This window comes from Triticum urartu, chromosome 4A, assembly GCF_056163025.1.
Source record: "Triticum urartu cultivar PI428250 chromosome 4A, HENAU_Tu73, whole genome shotgun sequence".
Classification (NCBI taxonomy): domain Eukaryota; kingdom Viridiplantae; phylum Streptophyta; class Magnoliopsida; order Poales; family Poaceae; genus Triticum; species Triticum urartu.
Window position 1 is genome coordinate 563,172,773 of NC_141876.1, and position 21,027 is coordinate 563,193,799.

Here is a 21,027-nt window from a genome sequence, read left to right on the forward strand (position 1 = left end):
AAAGGCCCTTATGAACCGGGACAACAGGCCCTTTTTCTACCAGTGCTAGCTACCCTATCTATGTAAGGTTAATTATTATTATCTATCGGTGTCTATGTAAGAACTTATGTTGCCCTAGCAACCCTATCTAAGTTAAGTTGTGTGTGTTATATTAATGCTTTGTTATGTTTGTATTTTGTTTGTCCCAAGTTTAGACACGGCTAATTGGCGTGGGAAAAATTAACCAAACAAACTAAAAATGATGTGTTTATAGATGCCTTCTAAAAATAAGAACATATTGTACATTTGTACACGGCTTTGGTTTGAGAGCTCTGTATTTTTTAGGTATTCAAAGAATACTTTGGTTTTCAGAAATATTGAAGTATCAAATACTTTGAGATATTTGGCTTTAGTCAAAAGTGTAGTTTTAACTACACTATGTTTGAAATATATAAAAGGGAGGGTTAGACCTCTTTTTCTAATCATGACGTATTGGTTCGCTAGGCATAATAATACTGCGGTTTGCAAATACTTTGATTCTAAAAAATGAAGGGACCCATAAAGGAAAGCCAAAAAAAATCCTCAATGAGATAGAAGAGATTGGGCAATCAAATTAATGAAAAAAGAAATCAGAAACAAAAAAGAACAAAGCAATCCTTCCTAAAAAAAAGAAACATCGCTTGTTTCTGGGCTTTCTCTTTGGGCCTGCGAACCTAGGTTTTTTTTAGCAGAACTGACGAACTCGAGGACAAAAGTTTGGCAAGTGCGAGAGAGAAGAGATGAACTTGATGTATATCCCTTGTGCTGCTCAAGTACTACTTACTGTCATCTGACGAGCTAGGGTATGATCCAACCCTCGAGGTTATTAGCTAACAAAATAATCCTATCACTGAACTGGTAGTTGTTTTCTGCCGAAACTGAAAGTGTCAAAACTTAACAGTAAACTGCATACATTCAGAGATCGACAGTTGCACTAAACAGAGTTGCATTTGAGATAAACAGACTTGGATTGCTAAACAGTGGCAACAATAGTAGACAAACATCTCTAACGAGAGATGGCCATCAAGTAAAAAATTCCTGGAGCAAGTATTCCTAAAGCTATCAGATTGGATTGCTTCTTCAACTCAATCAACTGCTTGAAGTTCTTGTTCATCTTCTTCAATTCCGTCTTCAGTTCGACATCTACCACTGTCAGGTATTCCAGACGCGCTGTTGCTGCCGGAGCGGCACTGTCATGGGGTAGATTAGACTCGCGGATTGCATTCCCCCTCGAATCCAGCAAGCCCGACCCTTGAAGCCTCTGGATGTAATCATCCATCCACTCAAAATGGTGGCATTTCTTCACGATCTGAAAACGAAATCATGTAACCTAAATCCAAATCTGACAGATTTTTTGAGAAATTAAAGATAAAGGATGAGAGGAAAACTCAGATCTAACCTGCCCCTCCGGCTTGCTCTCGCATTTGACGAACTCACGCCCAAAGTTCCCATTCTTCTCCTCCTTCAAAGTCAACCGCTTCAGTGGCGCAGTCCGTGGGCAGTCAGTGCATCGAGTCATCGGCACTGGACCATACACCGGCCACGTGGAACGGGGGCCTAACAAGGAGGTCGACATATCGCCCGAGAGGAAGAAACAGAGGAATTTCTCAAGAGGAAGAAGAACGAGAAGATGGGGAAAGAAACAGAGGAATTGCTCGATCTGCTCGATGCCTTTGTCTGTCAGATGGAGAAGAGGAGAAGGGGAATCTATATTGACGATTTGCCACATTGTATTTTGCAGTTTGAATATTTGAACCAACTCTTAACACTGACATGTGGTGGTCATGTGCAGAAAATACAATTTCATATGTAAAGTGGGGCAGATCGTAAAAAACCCAAGAAGGATAGTGCAGTAGCCAATCAGGATGCATCACGCGGATCGCGCATGCCTGCCCCACATCTGACGGGTGGTGTTTGGCGCTTGGTAGGATCCGACGGCGCACGTTCGACGCTAGGGTTTGGAGCATTTCTGCGGGGTTATGAGCGAGTCAACGGGGTTATTAGGGTTTGACCAGATTTCAAATGGCCATAACTAAATTAGAAAAAATCACAAAAATATAAAACAAACGTAGTTCATCCGTTTATGAGACCTAGTTACCATAAAAATATAAACTCAGTATAGGGGCGTTTTTTTGAAAAATCGTTTTTTTGAAGTGATCTGTCGAAATCAAGTTCAAATGTTTTTAAAAAATTCAAAAAAATCAAAATGTTGTAATTCTTGCGCACATAGCCGTCATATGTGACAAGGTTATGAGAAAAAAAAATATAAACTTGGTGTAGGTCATTTTTATGAAAAAAGTCTTCACACAAATGAGCTATCGCCTATGAACAATTTCAGAGTTCATAGAATAGGGAGAGATGGTTTAGGGTTTGAAAAAAAATCAAAATAATTTAAAAAAATCAGAAAAATCTCCATAGCTTCATTTTGGAGTGAGTAAGAAGGATCTGAACTTACTTTTTCATTTTCATATCTAAAACATGTTATTTGACGGTTTAGAATTAAAAGCATATTTTTTCAAAAAATGTAGTAATATGAATATTAATCAATAAATAGTGAGACTTCGCTTTTACCCTATATATATGGAACAAGTGTTAATAAAAATATATATGCCTCATTTAGGCAAGGTCAAAAAAACTTGATTTCAAATAGGGCTGTTTACCCTAGCTTTCGAGCTCGTTTCTAGCACATTTCTCATTTGGACTATTCACCTACGAATATTGGACTTCAAATGCTCGATCAAATACACCGCACAGAGCAATGAACCTCCAATGTTCAACTTCAACTTTGACTCGAACCCAAATTTTGGCCCAAATTCAAATATTGATTTAAATTCAAATTTTGATGGAAATTTGAATTCTGACTCAAATAAGAAACCGAAGTAGAAGCAACATTATTACAACTGATAAGTTTTCATAGTAGCTCAAATCTACCAAGTTTTAAGATGCCAACATCTTAATACAAATTTACCAAGTTTTAAGTGATCCACTCGCGCTCAAATTGACAACACAAACATTTCCCAACAACTTAATTCAAATTTTCGACTTGCTCCTTGTGTTTGCAGCTGGCTTCACCGTCTTGCTCCTGGTTTCCCTAGTTGAGATGCTCTTTTCTTTCAGACTCTTATTCCTTTTGATCTTGGGCTTTACTTGGGGTTTTCCTCATGGAGGTGCTGATGGAGTAGTTGCACTCGCCGAGCACTTGACGACCATTTGACGGTCATCTATGGGTTCAGTAATCTTTAAAGGCACAATTGGAAAAATTACGCCCTCCTCTTCCTCTCTTATAGATTCAAAACCATCAAAGGCCATGGTTTCAAAATCTTCTGCTTCTTCATCTCTTGGCCTTTTCTCCCTAGAGCTGGTAAATAAAATTATAAGCCATAGGCAAAAAAGAGAACAAATACAAACAAAAGGGTAGCTGCATTCTACAAAGGGTGCAAACACATACCAAGATGCTTCATTTGCTGCTGCATTCTCCACTGCTTCATTTGCTGCTGCATTCTCCACTGCATCTTCAGTCTCCATTGCTGCTGCATTCTCCTCAGCATTGGCTGTTGTCCATCTTTCCTCCTCTCCAAATGATGCATTCACTGCATTGGTACAAAGCCTAGCAATATGCCCCAGAACTCCACATTTTTTGCAAGCACGCTTCTTTGGTAGACGACCCTCCTCACCTGCTCTAATCCTCTGGTTCCTTGGTCTTCCTGATGGTCTAGTAATGACAGGACCGTGGAGTTTGAACCCTGGATCTACTATGTTTCATTGATTTTTCCCCAATAGTGCAGGCACATTCTCAGCATAAGCAGCCATAAATTTGGCAACAGAGAAATACTCGGAGCAATATTGATCAACTTCACCATCTGCACCCCCGATAACGGTCATCAGATGTAGGGCATGTATGCATGGCTTCCCACTGATCTGCCATTGCCTACAAGTACATTCTCTAGTACTTAGGTTCACAGGATACCTCCATACCCTATTTTTAGTGTCAGTATAGGTAACCTCTCCCTCATATGTACCAGATCGAATACATTTCATCTTCAGTCCTCTTGCCTTCAAGTGCAATGCCTTAATCAGTGATGGGAGCATTTGATGACCAACATATTGTGTTTCTGCAATTCTTTTGCGAAGAGCCATCTTTATCATGATCATTTGCCTCATCTTGTCAAATGCTTGCCACAACAAGAGCCCTTTCACTGACTTGAACTTTGAATTGAAGCATTCTGCAAGGTTACTGGTCACATAATCTACTTTGCAGATTTCGTTGAATTTGCTTCTTGACTACACCTTGCCATGATGTGCATCCATGTACTCCTTCACAAGAGGATTTTGAGCATACAACACTCTCAAATGGTGTTCATGCTTCCTTTTGCTGCATGTGTATGATGCTGGCCATAAGTTCTCATCATAAACTTTACCTTTGAACTTCTTTTTGAAATTATGCGCTAGGTGTCGCATACATTCCCTATGCTCCACTCCAGGGAATACAATTTCCACTCCACTCTCTAAACCCTTGCAAGCATCTGTGTGTATAGCTAAACATGGGGGTGTGCCTATAATGTTGCGCAACTGCTGCAGAAACCAGACCCAACTTTCCTCAGACTCTGCCTCCACCACACCAAATGCAACTGGGAATAGCCAGTTGTGTCCATCAACTGCAGAAGCTGCTACTAGCTGTCCTCTCCATCTTCCAGTCAAATGTGTAGCATCTACAGCCAAATAGGGCCTGCAACCATCTAGAAACCCCTGCCAGCAAGCCTTGAAACAAACAAAAGCCCTTCTGAACCACTCCTTCTGAAATGACTTCTCTTTTATTTTGAATGGAACTGTATGCTTGTCAATCTCTACAACACTCCCTGGACTTGCCATCTCCACTTCAGCTTTGAAAGCGTAAAGCAGCTGAAAACTGTCATTCCATTGACCATTAATTCTGTCAAGAGCCTTTTCCCTAGCATTGAAAATTCTCATGTAAGGAATTTCTATCTTGTAATTCTCAAAAAGCTTCCCATGGAGTGCTACTGGACCAAGTCCAGGTTCTTCTCTCAGCTAATCCAATATAGCATTTGCCACCCACCTAGTTTTTGCTAGCTTGGTTTTGGCCTTCCCCCCTCCCCCTCCAGGTGGACAGGTGTGCTTGTGTGGGTTTTTCTTTATCTGAAACAAAATAAAAGGGTAAAAAAATAGTTAAGAAACCTTACTCAACGATCTGAAACTAAATTACTAACTGAACTTGGATTACCTGAACATATTTGCTCTTTCTCATACGAGATGCATGCAACTTCCACCTACACCTAGGATATGGACAAAAAAACTGTGAACCTTGCTGGCTCACTCCTTTTAATCTTATAGATGTTTTCAGATATAATGCACCATGTTGTCACTGCATTCCGACAGTCCACAATTGATTGGAAAATGGTACCTACACTAAGCTCGGGTTTTTCCCGGTTCCACTCAATTGTTGGCATGTCATCACCATCGTATTCATCCTCGATTAAGCTGTCCATGTTCTCCACCTTCTCTTCATCGTCAGTGTCATCAAACCTAGCTTAGCTAATGGGCTCCTCCATATATTCGTCATCCACTGCTTGCTGACTGGCTACATCGACCAGTTCAGGAAACATCATCTCGTCTTCATCATCATTTGTAGGCACTGCCTCGTCAGGTTCTGCATCTTCTTCTACACCAACTGCAGAAGGTACACGAGAAGCAGCAGCTGAATCGAAACCAGAATTGGCAGCAGGCATGTTGTGGCTCCATGAACCACTTGCTTTACTTGGTGTCGACCTACAAGGAGTGCCGGGGTGCTGGCTATTAGCACAGACAGATGATGTCTGAACTCCCTTCCCCTTCGCCCGTTCTACGCGTGGCTGAATCACATCGATTTGGAGTTTACCGAATCGGCAGCCAGCAATCCCAGCAAAAAGCAACGGCATATGATCATCGCAAGTTAGTGGGAGAAATCTTTGCTCGTCACTGCTGAAGTAATTCAGTTCAACAGCATCGGCATCACTCCAGGGATAGGTGTTTCGGAGCTCAGCTCGCAAATCTTTGAAAGATATGTTGGTTTCTACCACTTTGGGATAGAAAAATGATGAAATCAAATGCGGTTTAGTACCACGCAGCACACTAGTTTCCATTCTAATCGCCAGCCGGAAAGCCAGCGCGGGATCAATCCTATTTTGTTGGGGGAAGGAAACAAAGGCTTCAGTTAGCCGGGTAAAATCGAGCACAAATTCGAACGATTCAAGCAAACAGAAGTCAAATACGGCCTACAATACGACTTAGAATGTCAATTCGAGAGGAAACAATGCTTACCCAGGTTTAATCCATGAATTATCTGCCGCGGAGTCGACCCAATCCTCTCCACGGTCGACTGCATTCCGGGTGTCCTCACTCAACATCACTATGTAATCCCAGATGAGGAGGTGGGCTATATCTGGCGCAGACGCGGCGTCACCGACGAACGGAATAGGGCATAGGGTGGAGGAAACAACTGCGGTGGACGCGACACGACGCCGACGGAGGGGGCGGGGCGGCGCGATGCAGTGCGGCCTGTCTAGATCTGTTTCATATTCAGACAAGCTGCCCAATACGTGTCTCCTTGCGGTCCCACACGTCAGCAAGCAACAGTCAGACGAAGACTCGGCCCCACTCGTCAGCAATTAACGGTCAATGGATGGTCAAGACGGCAAACGCCCGCTATGAGCATTTGTGAGAGTTTCAGCTAAGGAAGAGGGGAAAAGTGAGCAAACGTTTGGAGCGTGGGGAAAAGTGAGCACAACTAAGGAACCAGTGGCACTAATTTAAATATCCCTTTCTTCTAATAAGAGCATATTTAGCAGACTCCGCATCCCGTCGACTTGTAAAACGCGTTTGCAGTTTGCGGAAAAACAGTTTTGCAGGTCGGCACAGACGACCGCAGAGACAGACTCATATAAAAGGATATTCGCGGAATATACTCTTTTACGAGTTGGTTTTAGCTGCAGCAGAACAGATCCCTCAAAGTTAAACTATAAAACAGAATATTTTTGTATATTCTTTCTCCACGTCTTCTTCTTCCTCTCGTTTATGTTCATGGTCAGTTAGCTTGCTCCCGCGAAACTGATAGATAGCACAAGAAGCGGTCAAAAAATGAAGCCGCAGATGACCAAATATGAAGCATACAAAGCGGCCAATCGCCTCCGTCGGGGCTCGAATCAATCGAGAGCTAGCTAGCTCAACTCGAATCCATCCAGGAGCGAGCTAGCTAGCTCAGCTCGAATCCATCAGGGACGAGCTAGCTAGCTCCTCCGTCGCCAGCGAGAGACGCGGCCTGGGTTAGCTAGCTAGCTTGCTCGCAGCGCGGACGGGCGCGGCGGCTGGGCGGACAGGCGGTGCCCGGGCGCGGCGGTCGGCCGAGCCGACGGGCGGCGGACGGGCTGCCGGGCGAGCTTCATGGCATTGGCGGGAACAGAGATTCCTCAACTGTCAACATTGATCGGTATGCAATGCCTTGATAAAGTTGTCCTCAAAACTGCAGATATGAGGGTTTCGGGGTCGCGTTTACAGGGCCCCTTAAAATTTTTTAAGGGTCAAATGATTTTAAGGGGTCTGTTTTGACTCGTTTTTTAAACTAAAACTGTAAAAAAACGGTTATTTTGCAGGTTTGACCACTTATACGGGTTCTGCTAGAGATGCTCTAAGGGAATCTCCAAAAGGCGACTCTCAAACCGTATATATCCGTCCGGACGCAGCTGTTTGAACTCCGCAAGTCATCCAACATTGACCAGCTACCCCATTGATCTGTTGAGCGATCCGGACCATAATTTTCCTACAAAGTCGAAACAAACTAGGGGAGGGGGGCTTTGCCGGAGTCCGGACACGAGCCACGTAGTACTCTGATATTCCTGGCCCACCAAAATCTAAGGCGGATTTCGAACTTTTGTAGCTGTCCACCAAATTCCCGCATTTTCCCGCATTCTCTTCTTCCCTCCTGCCGCCGACCCATGGACATGAAGGAGACCCTACCAGAGACGGAGGCGGATGCCAAAGCGGGGGCGGCCTACACGATGGTTACATCAGATTAAGCGTGAAGTCTCGGATTGACGATCCGACAGGGGAAAATGCACGGTCTATCGGACAAATATTTTATTGTTGTCAGCCATGTAAAAACTGAGCACACTTGCCTCTTTTTTTATTATGATCGGTAGATGATGTGGTCCGGCGCGCTACGGATCGGACATATTTGAATTTTAAATTACACTTTACTAACGGACATACAGTGGTTAGTATTGTATCGTCAGCCCTCACATTTATGTTCGCGGATTAATTCCCTGTCCACGAACAGATGCGGTGTCCGATTTACCGGTTAGCATCCCCGTGCACCTGGCGGATGATGCAGCCTTCCATATATACTGCAACTGGTACGTCAATGGCGATCTCGATGTCAATGCACGTACTTTTCTGTAAAGGAAATAATTAAAAATGGGTCAATGCACGCTGATAGTACGAGGAATGGGCTGCGCTCGCGTACGTGACAGATTACTGCTTCCTGTCTTGGAAAACCTGAGAATACTTGACGAAATGTCATTCAAAGACGAGCCGGGTCAAACATCGTAGCTTGTCCCTATTCGATCGTTCGAACGTACGTACGCGTTGATCGATGTACTCCAAGTCCACTGGCTCACCGCCTTTTGGTTAAGCTGCCCTGGCATGTACGTGAGCGATCATGCAACGAAATCAAGTAATAGCACTCCTACTGTACTAAGCATGCATGCAAGTTGCACGTATAAAATGAACCGACCGACCTCGTGGACTTCAATAGAATATCTTGTGTGATCTTTTTCGAAGTTAGTTCTGCGTCTCGTACGCATGGATTTCCATCACTCTGACTAATGCAAGTACTTGTTTTTGTTTGCTTCTCTTTTCTAAATTGCAGCAATGTGCTTCGAGAGATCTTCCTAAGACGATCGATGAACTCTGTTTAAGACATGGACTGGTCCAAGTCCCAACCACTAGCTAGTACTTCCTCCGTCCGAAAAAGCTTATTTCTCAAATGAATGTATCTAGCACCAAGTTAGTGCTAGATATATCCATTTGAGGAAAGAGTTTGAGACAAGATTTTTTGGACGGAGGAAGTATGCATCGAGTTTTTTCTTTAACACAGTACAATTGTAGATGCATGCCTACATACACTCATCTCTATGACGCATGCAACACACTCTTACAAAATGTACATCAAACACACGACTGTGTGCTAGACTCGTACTACATGTATAATTGTGGCAACACCAAGGGTTAGCACGTCGGGTGCCGGGCCCAGAGCTTACCTACAACCAAGTGGGTACTAGTTACTATAACAAGTTTTACCCGACTCTGATGAGGAAGGGGCGATGATGGCGGCACGCCTTTGGCTTTGCTCCAATGATTGTGGTTGTCACTAGATGGTCTACAGACCTGGATATACTTTTTATTATCTTTTGTGTTTCTTGTACTATCATGACAGATGATGAATATACTAGTTGTTTTAAAAAAAAGTACTAGTTATCGTGGCTAGGCGAATTGGGCAATGAATCCGAAAGATTTTGGCTTAAAGTAGTGATTTGCTGGCAAGGAAAAGAAACTATACAGTAAATCTTGCAGACATATACATATGGCCCACATGTTAGTCGCCCGGGTGTTGTTTTTGACTTACTCCCTCCGTCACAGTTTACAAGTCCTACGCGTAGGTTGCCAATTTTATCACCCTGATATAAACTATATAACATAAAAATTATACCTTTTGAAAATAGAACGTCTGAAGTTTATATTGGTATATTTTTTGTAAGTATCAGGACTGAGTATATGACTTGTATTAGGTTGGTCAAATTGATGATCTAGAAGTACGCGCACGCCGTGTAAACTGAAAGAGAGGGAGTATCAGGACTGAGTTAAATCTACTGACTTGTATGCATGCATGGTCAAAGGATCCTCGGCTGGCCAGGCCTTGCATGCAAATTAACCTAACCCTGTTGACTGTTTGACATGGCACGATGCACGATCTGTTTCACTCGAGTGGACAATGGCCGCAAAGATATGTGAATGATTTTGTTTTAATCATTGCCGGGCAAAAGTTGCCAGTTATACCTACTCCCTCTGTTTTTAAATAAGACTTTTTAAAGATTTTAATACGAATTATATACAAAGCAAAATAAGTAAATCGACACTTTAAAATATGTCTATATATATTCGTAACTAGTCCCTATTAAAATCTTTAAAAAGGTTTATATATTTAGAAGCGACGAAGTAATTTGCAGATCGGCTACTCAACCTTGGCATGGAGCTCAATGTAGTAGTTCATTTGAGAGTGTGCATGATGTTCTTTTTCTGGGCAAAGAGCTGTTTTACTAACTTATAATGTAGCATCAAAGGAATACTAAGTATAATGAACATACATCCACACCTATGAATGGCTATGATGCACACAATTAACATAAACGCTTACATGCTTCTTTTTTTTTGAAAAAACACTTACATGCATGATAAAATATAAAATGTCAAAAACAACAAAGTCATAGCAGACTGGAACCATGCGTAAGGCGAGGAGGTGGGTGTTATCCATGAACTATGCCGCCATCCATGTGTAGCAAAAGGCTCCTTAACAACCTGCTCAATCACATACACACCATCATAAACAATTGGTTGATGAAGACTAAACCACGAACAAAACCAATGCACACAACAATAGATAACCTACATAACAGATAAAGATTTACCATGTGTCCCTTGTTAGAGCTTTATACGATCACGAATAGCCGGACCCACTGTAGTTCAAATCTTTTTACTCCGATTCGATGGTTATTTGATCAACAACTGACTCTAGCCGTTCATTCACTTGATTGCATGTACTGCTAGTTGAACACTGGTACATGCCTATACTAGTGGCAAGATGCATGCATATAATATTATAATGATTTATGCCCTCATGCACACGGAAAAGAATTTTATGAGACCAGGTCTCACGCGAGACCCATCCTAATGAATGACACGTGGCATTCACAAATCACAAAGTATCTAATCTCTCTCCCCCCTGATTTTAAGTGAGGAGTGAGGGATGCTTTGTGATTTATGAATGTCACGTGTCATCCATCAGGACGGGTCTCACCTGCTAACCGTGAGACCTGGTCTCATATAATTTCTTTCCCATGCACACACATGAATGATCAACACTCATGCACACCCATGGATACACACAAAAGAGTACTTCTGGATGATGATCAAAACATACACACGCATCCTCAAGCTACTCAAGGCTTACACAAAAACTTTACCATCAACATTCCTGAATTGACATATACACACTTATAAATCATCAGTCTTCTTCTGCAACGTAGACGGACTCCATTTATTCACTTGCTTGTTGCCTGATGTAGTTGTACAGTAGTTCGCTCATATATAGTGGCAAGATGCATATACTGTTAGTATGCGCTCGTGCACACACATGCATGACCATCCCCCGTCCTGCTACGTGCACGCACCCGGACGGATCAGTTTATGCGCTTGAACCGCAGAAGCGTCCACCGCGAGGTCTCGGGGACCCCCCAGATGACCGCCCGGTACTTGGCCGTGGCACCGCCGGCGTCGACGGCGGTGACCACCATCTGGTACCTGACACCTCCCTTGTCGGGGCGCTGGTCGACGCCAGACACGCCGGCGTATGTCAGCTTGGCGTTCCGGCTCAGGCTGTACACCAGCACCGCGAAGCGCGCAAGCATCGGCCCGCGAGGGTCCGCCGGCATGACGACGCCTACGGCCACGGTCGGCGGCTTCTCGGATCCAAACGCGGACGCCGCGCCCGCGCCGGCGACAACGACGGCGAGGAGGAAGAGGATGGCAGCCGGTGACCTCATTGTGCGTGTGCCTGTGTCAGGCTAGCTAGCTACGGTGTTGCTAGCTGCCTATTAAGTCTAGCTAGCTAAGCTAACTGGCGAGCTTTTGTTGAGCGTGTATATGGCTGTGGTGAATTCATAGGCCAGGTTAGATGGCTATTTATTCAACCCCGGAGAGTGAAACTGAAGCAAGGAAGGTTTGCGGAGTGGTAACTTTAATTAACATCTCAGGAAACAAAAGTGCGTACGCGGTTCCGTCAGATTTAAACAGCGTACCAACGAGTGTTTCGTACGCCTTTGTTCATCAAAAGATGCATTCTTTTTGTCGTGTAAATACTGGTGATCAAATCATTCTCTTACACTACTGTACAAAGTTCTTTTTATTTCTCGAGAAACACAATACGGACACATGCACATTCATCTCTATAAACGTACACACACAACTCATAACTTAATCGTATTCCCATAAACACCTCTCAAATCTTGAGATTGATAAAGTTGCCACATGAACCTTATAGTTGACGGACAAGCCATATCGGCGAGAGAATAACCCCGGAAAGCCTTAATTTATGCGAACATCCATGCCTAGTCCAAAAGTAAGAGAAAATTTAAATACAATTTGACACATTCTACCACAGGAAACCAAACCAAGTTATGCTCAGTCTGTCATGCCGTACAAAGTTCATGCAGCGATGAATAATGGAAACTTTTTAAAAAATAAATGAAAAACTTGTTTTGTTGCATTTTATGGCACATGCCTGGAAGAAAAAGAAAAGAAAATAAGCCGAGAACATGGGACCGTCTATGTCGCCTGTTGTGTGATGCAACACAGCCGTCGCCCACATCTCCCCCGGTGTGAGCCGTTCCACTACGATGTCTGACGATAGTCTGCTCGTTGCGAGTAGCAACATACGGGTTATTTTTTCCCTCCTTTTTGTATATATTTAAAAAATGTTCCAAAAATAAACATTTATTTTTTACTAATTTGTGAAAAACATGCTCATGGTGTATGTAAAAAAATCCTGGTGTATTGAACTATGCTCATCATGAATTTTAAACATGTTCATCATGTATTGTCAAAAGATGTTAAACATATGTTAAAAAAAATGTTCATTGTGCATATTAAAAATATTGACCCTCTATTTAAAAAAATTATTGTGTATTAAAAAAATTATTTGTATATATAAAAAAAGCTTCCTGTAGAGGAATGTTTGTCGTGTATTTAAGAAATATTAATCGTGCATTCAGAAGAATAAATAGATCAATAAACAAGGAAAGAAAAATAAAAATATATAAAATACAATAATAAGCAGAAAATAAAAAGGGAAAAAATAAAAAGGAAAAATGAAAAAAATCAATAAAATACAGAAAACCGAACCATAGAAATCCATACAGAAACGGACATAAAACAATAAATACACAGAAAACCGAACCAGAGAAACCCATGCAGAAGAACATCGAAAATCCTGCCTCGAACTGAGCCGGCCCACGTCGCCTGGGACATCAACATGCAAATGAAAAGAAGAAGGGCCCAACCCAAATTCAGCCCAACAAATCCAGCAGTTTTCTCCCTTCCCTTTGAAAAAAAAAGGAAAGGGCATCCTTTCAGCAGTTCCCCAAATCCCCGCATGCGCCGGCGACCGTGGACCTCGCCGCCGTTACGGGAGTGCAGCCGCGATTCCAATCCAAATCCACCATCCACCTGACCGCGTCATACGGGGAACCAGAAAACCCACAATTCGATCCCGGCCAGGCGGAGGCGAGCCAAAACCGACCAAAGCCCTGCCTGCTGCCAGTCCGCGCGCGATCCCCAAACCCCGATCGATCAGCCCCGCCGCCGCCGCCGCGGAGCACGATGCTCGATTTGGACACGGAATGGATCCGCAAGATCTTCGCCGCCTCCTCCCAGGCCCCGCCGCTCCCTCCCCGCGACGCCGCGGCCCCTCCGCCCGCCTGGTTCCTCCTCGAGCCGCTGGGGTACATCGCCGACCACGCCAACGCCACCTCCGCGGAGGCCTCCTCCAGCACGGGCCACACCGTCCGGGTCACCGTCTGCGCCGCCGACCCGCTGGGCCTCTCCCACGTCTGCGTCCACTGCCCCGGCCTCACCGCCGCCGACTTCTCCGACCGGCCCACCGTCGTCTGCTCCGAGAAGGACCTCCTCGTCCTCTCCGTCGTCTTCATCTTCGGCGCCTACGCCAAGGAGGGCCTCAAGGAGTACTTCGTCTACAGGGCCGGGCCCGGCCGGCCGTCCCTCCACCTGCTCCCAGGCCCCTTCCCGCGCGTCCTCACCAAGGCCGACGTCGCGCTCGTGCCCCGCGACGACGGCGCGCATTTCCTCCTGCCCGTCCTGTGCTTCACGCTCGGACGCTGGGTCTATGACCTCCATGTGTTCTCCTCCATGACCTGGGCTTGGAGCGTGAAGGAGGTGGAGGGGGACGTGTCACCTGGTGCCAGGGCTGAGGTGTCCCACATCATAGCTTCCAAGGTGATTCTGCTCGGAGAAGGCACGGTGGGATGGGTTGATCTCTGGAGGGGGATTGTGGTCTGCAATGTGCTCGAAGAAATGCCCATGCTGCGGTTCATCCCGCTGCCCCCGCTGATGCCTGGCCACAGGGAGGGCCCCAAGTCATCCCCGTGGCCCATTCGGAACGTCTCCTGCAGCGATGGTTTGATCAAGTATGTCGAGATAGAGAAACATCAAAGGCATGATCCTGATGAAAGGCCATTCGATGACATTGACACACTCTACGAGGCAGACTGCTTGAAGAAGCACAAAGTAATGGGCTGGAAGGCCATGACATGGTATAGAAGGTTCTCTTGTGACCGTTGGAGCAAGGGGTCCGTGGCTTATGATAAGGAAATCTCAGTTGACCAACCAATGCATTCAGTGTTAATGCCTGAGCTGACGGATGATAATGCCGGAGAGTTGACACTAGAGGACATGCTAGCATCTTACCCTGTCTCGAGCTTGGCAGATCATTGTGATGATGTTGTTTACATGTTGTGTGAATCAAAATCTGGCAGCAAAAAGTCATGGCTGTTCACTGTTGACCTGAAAAAGAAGATATTGGTCGAATTGGCACCATTTCCTCTCGAAGGATATTACAGCCCAGCCCATCCTTCTGAACTGTCCAATTATCTGAACGTAACTCCAGGTGAATATACCAATGCTTGTTTGTAGATCATACAATTTTAACTTGGAGACATAGTACTCTGATTATGTTCTTTTGTTAAGCAAGTGTGTTTATTATGAGTACTTAAATGTGTTTTGTGCATCTCATTCTCTGCTGGTCTGGGTTGCTGTCACCATGGATGCAAATTGAGTAGCTCATGTCCTGATGATCAAATATTAATTTGGTTAGATCTTGAGATACCTTGACAGATGCTAAGCAATTGACTAACACATATTTACCCTTAGTTTGTTCATCTAAAGACCACCTTGCATTCATGATATTGATTCTGAATATTTAATCTTGTTCACATGTCATTACTGAGTTTAGCATTAAATCCTGAAAGCAATTATACTGTCTGGGTAAGATTCATACGAAGAAACATGTATCAGGATTAAAATGTACCCGCAGGTGTGGTCGGCCACCTCTGAAATATTTGGATAATGTCAGTTGACAAACTCATTTGATCATAGGAAAACACAATTCAGTCGGCCGAGCAACTGGCAAAATGTATGTGGCCAGGAGATGTCACTGCCAAATCTGTAGACATGTAGAAACTTCTGACCACATCATTTTTTTTTATGTCTAGTAGCTCTTTTTGTTGCCTTTTATGACTGAACTTCAATTAGCAATATACCTGACAATTGTGGGGATTTCCAGACCAGTTGGTGAGGTTTTGGGGATGAATGATTTTTTATAGGATGCTTTTATGTTTGGTATATGCGCTATTTATAGTGTTGTGACGTGGAAGAAACTCTATGAACATAAGAGTGGCTTTGGAGCCTTTGATGGGCATTCATCTCACACTGTCTCTGATGCAGCAGAGGAAGAAGATACTTCAGAAGGACCCTGAGAAGGAGCTGGTGACAAGGGCATGTGTGGTGCTCCAGCGCCATCCTCGCTGTCCAGAAACCAACTCAAGCCTCCCTGAGAACGCAAACATGGAGATTTTTCTGGTGTCTCAAGCTCTGTTCTCGTCTTCTGCACAACTCTGCTGCTCCCATTTTATTTACTGGTCTATCCCGTGTTTTGCTGCTGCCTTTGAGTGGCTATCGTTTTATAATTAGCTTAGCTTTCTGTGTTAGTTGAATGGTGTACACTGTTCTGGTTAACTGGTCTTTGTATAGACCTTTTGGTTTGCTTTCTCTCAAATCCTGGTAATGGAAAAATTTACTGTTGGTCAAAGATATGTTGAAGTGGCAGGAAAATAATCTGTTATATATACATGGAAAATTAATAATTTCTTATAAAGCCTTGTCCAAGCAGCAACACAGATACAGTATCCTTTTGTGCATTTGTCTCTCTTATGGCTTGTGGAAAAATGTCGAAAAGGGAATTAACTTTTTAAAATGAGACTTTCGTGGCTAGATGGTACAAAAGGAAAATTTTCACCTATTCATTTGGGAGGCAGTGGATACCTCTAAGTTCAGGGAGTTGTTCTTGACTTGGCAATGGTGAATAAGGCTATTGTGAAAATGTTTATAGATGTTTGGAAATCAATCGCGATTTTTGACAAAGAATGATGGCAGACAAAATATGATTTTTACATATCGAATGATGGCAGACAAAATATGATTTTTACATATCCTCGTCGTGGCGCTGGACGCAGCCGGTTACGGTTATAGTGGCCAAGATAAAGGTGCTGACTCCATCAATCTGTGAGGTTACAGTCGCCTGCATGACGGCTTCTCGTACCCCAATGCCAACGCAGCACCGGTGCCGACGACAACAGAGGAGGAAGAGGGTGGCAGGCTGGCAGCTCGCTGTGGTCGCAGGCCCGGCTAGCATAGCAGTACAGTTTTTTTTAAGGACAATGCTAGACTTACGTAAAATCTGTTATGTGTTTGGATAGATTAGTGAGGAGGGGCCCACCCCCCGTTAAAATCAGGGGGCCGATAGCTTTATAGTTTGGAATTTTAAGTAGGTCTTCGTAGCCTCTTCGTAGGTGTAGGATTATCTTTTTTTAATATATATTGGCAAGATTTTCTTATGCGTGTGTGGTTATGGTGAATTGACAGCGCAGGTGGTAAAGAGTGAAGCTCGGCAACGAAGGTTTGTGTTTTTCTTTTCCAAAAAGGAAGGTTTGTGTTTTCTCTCATTATCATGAAAGTAAAAAACTTGTGCCGTTGTATTTCAGGGGCTAGGTACGGACAGACCGACCGCATGCGTGAAAACAGCAAAAGGGCCAGGAACACGACAAGGAGTAAGTGTGAAGAAAGATGCAAAGCCAGTTTATTTCTAGCTGCCCCCAACCGGCCTCCCCTCTCCCTCAGCACTCACAAGAAACCCTCGGGCCGCAGCCGCGGCTCCCACTCCAGATCCGATCTAAACCCTGATAGACCCCGTCGCCCATCCCTGCCGCCGAGCACCATGCTTGATTTCGGCAGTAAAGTCGCCATGAGCAAGATCTTCTCCGTGACATGCGAGCCCCCACCGCACCGGCCCCGCGACCCCGCGGCCCCTGCCCCCGCCTGGGTGTTCCTCGAGCCGCAGGCGTACCTCGCCGACGTGAGGAACGCCACCACCGCGGAGGCCTTCTCGAGCGCCGGCCACACCGTCCAGGTCACTGTCTGCGTCAGCGACCCGCTGGACGTCTCCTACCTGTGCATTCACTGTCCCGGAGTTCCGGAGGCCAACTGCGGCAGGCCCAGCATCGTCTGCTCGGAGAATGACTTTCTCATCCTCTCTGTCCTCTTCATGCCCGCCCTCAGAGGGCGCGAGTACTTCGTCTACAAGGCAGGCCCCGTGCCGTCGTTGCGCCTGCTCCCGGGCCCCTACCCTCGTGTCCTCACGTCCTCGGATCTGGGCCTCCTGCCCCGCGATGACGGCGACCATTTCGTCCTGGCCGTGTTGTGCTACTTACCGGCGCCTTGGGATTTCGCCCTCCATGTCTTCTCCTCCAGGACCTGGGCTTGGAGTCGTAAAGTGCCGCAGGTGGAGGTGTCGTCCAATGTCAGAGCGCAGATGCCATCAATTCAAGCTTACAAGGTGATTCAGTTTGGAGAAGGCACACTTGGATGGGTTGATCTCTGGAGGGGGATTCTATTTTGCAATGTGCTCGACGAAATGCCTGTGGCACGCTTCATCACATTGCCTAAGGTGATGGCTGGCAACACGGACAAAGCAAAATCGTCCGCGTGGCCGCTTCGGAATGTTGCATACAGAAATGGTATGATCAAGTTTGTCGAGATAGAAAAACATGAAAGACCAGATGTCGACAAAAGGTTGGATGATGACTTGGATACGCTCTATGAGTCACACTGCTTGATGAACCCCAAAGAAATGGGTTGGAGGGCCATGACTTGGTACAAGATGACTTCTTGGGACCATTGGAGCAAGGGATTCATGGCTTATGACAAGGAAATCTCGGTTGATTACCCAAGTCATTCTAAGTTGTTGCCAGCCCTGGCTCTGAGTGACACCTATGTAAGAGAGTTGACATTGAAGGACCTGCTAGCATCTCACCCTGTCCTGAGCTTGACCTGTGATTGTGATGATATTGTTTACTTGTTGTGTAAATCCAAATTTTGCAACATAAAGACATGGATGATCGCCGTCGACCTGAAAAAGAAGATGTTGGTTGATTTGGCACCATTTCCCCTCAAAGGATATTTTACCTCAGCCCACCCTTCTGGATTGTCCAAATATCTGAACATAACTCCAGGTAATTATGCTAATACTTGTTTGTATATCATTTGATTTCTTCTTAGAGGCAAAGTACTTTGTTAATGTTTTTCTCGTGAAGCAAGTGTTATGATTGTGAGTATGTTTGAGTATGGAGATTGGAACATGTTTTAGTGGTGTATCTCTATTATCCACTGCTCTAGGTAGGGTTCACTTTCTACTCATGTCCTAATGAATAAATATAAATTTGGTTACAACTTCAGCTAGCTTGACGGATGCAAATCAATTAATAAAGACACATGAGCCCTTAGTTTGTTGATCCAAAGGCCTATGCACCATTTGTTGTTTGCTGATCTAGAGTCCACATTGGTTGTGAGATGTTTATTCTGATGATTGCATTTTGTTCACATGTGGTTCCTGAGTCTAGCATTAAATACTGAGACCCGTCATACTGTATGGGCAAGACTCAAATGGAGAAGCATGTATTGTCAAAATTTACCCGCATGCCTGGTTCTCAACCTCTGAAATATTTGGGTGTTCAAATTGACCGACAAATACAAGGATGATAGGTTGTTCACTGTCAAGTTATAGAGGATATTATTGCAGCCAAACAGACTAAAAAGGATTATTGTAAAGTAAAATTTAGTTAGCTAAGCAACTGAAGATATATGTGACCTGGAGATGTCATTGTGAACTCTGTGCGGATATAGCTACTTCTCACTACATCGTGTTTTGCTGTCCTTCAGCCTTTTTTGAGATTATCTACCAATCAGTTGCAGACTTTTGTGACCAAACTCTTAGTTGATCCGGTTTGGTGATGAACGGTTTAATAGGATTCTTATATTTTGTATAGTTGCTATTTTCTGGTGTTGTGATGCATAAGAAAACATGACCATAAATTTATTTTGGACCCTCTGATGGTCATTTATCCCATGTTATTCCTGATGCAGCAATGGAAGGTAGTTCAGGAGGACACTGAGGAGCTTGTGGCAAAGTGATTTTGCTCTCGAGTTCCATCCTCGTCATCTCAAAAGCCAACTCAAGCTTCCCCGAAATGCAAACATGGAGATTTTTTATGGTGGACCCCGCTTATGTTGGCCGCCCTTCGAAGAATCTGCTATTCCCATTTTATTCACCGGACTATTCTATGTTTTGTTGTTATCTATGAGTAGCTACCTACCATTCCAGTATTATTATATTAACAGTATGTGTAGTTCTATGGAGTATGTTGGTATGGTTAATTGATCTCTCCAATTTGTGTACCTTGTTTGTCGGCTTCGCTTTCTTGAAAGCCAAATAGTGAAAAATGGAATCGTTGGTCTTAAATATCTATGTGTTGGCAAGAGAATTTGTTCTTTATATGTGGAAGATTAGTTCTTACCAAATCTAGTGTAAGTAGCAATACAACACCCTTTCTACATGCTTCTCTCTTATAGCCCTAAAAAATGTCAAAAAAGGAACAAACTTTTTATGGCAGACTTTTGTGGCAACGCACAAAAAGACTACCTAGTGAATGTGTACCCCCAATCAAATGTCTGCTCTTAACTTGCCAATGATGAATAAGATTTTTCTGGAAATGGTTGTGGAGGCTTGAAAATGATAAGGGGTTAATTTTGCCGGCAAAAAAATAAATTGCCCGTCAGATTTTCTTTCAAGTTGAGGCAAACAATTTTTGTACGAAAAGTAGTTTTTGGGAGCACTCTTAGTTTTTGCCTTTTTGGCATGCTCTCTTGTTTGCGCAATGAACAAAGCTTCACCGCTTTACTATTAGTAACACATACACTAAGAAAGGTTGTCAAGGTTCATAACACTGTTCGGTGGAACTTCAGTGATTATCAATGATATCAATATGTATCTTAGACTCTTAGTTATCGATATGTCTAGGACGCGATTCAATGTTTGCTTGGTGTGCAAGTTTTTTTCTCACACTCTTAATGTTTTTTACTGATTACATAGAACCCTCAATGAAAAATGAGAAACTGGTTGTAATTTGCATTGTCATCGGTTTCGACATTCTTTTGTTTCCTGCCATAAGATCCTAACATGGTTATCTCATATTTCTGCCCTTGGTTGGGTTTTTGTGCTATTTTCCATAGGGGAACTTGATGTGTGAAGGGACAAGGAGACCAAGGATGGCAACAATTTAAAAGCTTAGTAGGTGTGCTTATTCTGGCACTCCTCATTAGTTTCAGCAACCAAGCCATCTGATCTGTTTACCGTATTAATATGTTTGTTTCCTCACAACGCAAGCAAAAAACCAAAGTCTCGTGCATGGCCTCGCGGATTTCGACCTTGTTGCCACCACACGCTTTTCTCCTCGTGATTTCCTCACCCTCTCATTCACTCCTTCCCGTTGGTTGATGCCA

At 44.1% G+C, this 21,027-nt stretch overlaps 2 protein-coding genes and 1 pseudogene across 3 annotated transcripts; 2 read left to right on the plus strand and 1 right to left on the minus strand.

Annotated features, from left to right (window-relative positions):
• Window positions 1–3,048: 3,048 nt before the first annotated feature.
• Window positions 3,049–4,986, minus strand: LOC147976634 (uncharacterized; annotated as a pseudogene).
• An 8,457-nt stretch (window positions 4,987–13,443) lies between these two features.
• On the plus strand, window positions 13,444–16,226 carry LOC125552832 (uncharacterized). 2 transcript variants are annotated; one of them, XM_048716519.2, is made up of 2 exons: window positions 13,444–15,022; window positions 15,859–16,226. In XM_048716519.2, exons 1-2 carry the CDS (start codon window positions 13,720–13,722, stop codon window positions 15,888–15,890), a joined length of 1,335 nt encoding a protein of 444 aa, XP_048572476.2. In that variant the 5' UTR covers window positions 13,444–13,719; the 3' UTR covers window positions 15,891–16,226. The 2 variants fall into 2 exon arrangements, with proteins under 2 accessions (XP_048572476.2, XP_048572477.2); XM_048716520.2 differs by having other exon boundaries at window positions 15,862–16,226.
• Window positions 16,227–17,314: 1,088 nt separating this feature from the next.
• Window positions 17,315–19,987, plus strand: LOC125554215 (uncharacterized). Its single transcript, XM_048717801.2, has 2 exons — window positions 17,315–18,701; window positions 19,612–19,987. Exons 1-2 carry the CDS (start codon window positions 17,408–17,410, stop codon window positions 19,638–19,640), a joined length of 1,323 nt encoding a protein of 440 aa, XP_048573758.2. The 5' UTR covers window positions 17,315–17,407; the 3' UTR covers window positions 19,641–19,987.
• Window positions 19,988–21,027: the final 1,040 nt, after the last annotated feature.

Bases quoted from the DNA above. Each gene is read 5' to 3' on its own strand.
- LOC125554215 (XM_048717801.2), top strand. From the start codon at position 17,408: ATGCTTGATTTCGGCAGTAAAGTCGCCATGAGCAAGATCTTCTCCGTG. The intron at 18,702-19,611 runs GTAATTATGCTA...TTCCTGATGCAG, and splicing joins ATATCTGAACATAACTCCAG to CAATGGAAGGTAGTTCAGGA.
- LOC125552832 (XM_048716519.2), top strand. From the start codon at position 13,720: ATGCTCGATTTGGACACGGAATGGATCCGCAAGATCTTCGCCGCCTCC. The intron at 15,023-15,858 runs GTGAATATACCA...TCTCTGATGCAG, and splicing joins TTATCTGAACGTAACTCCAG to CAGAGGAAGAAGATACTTCA.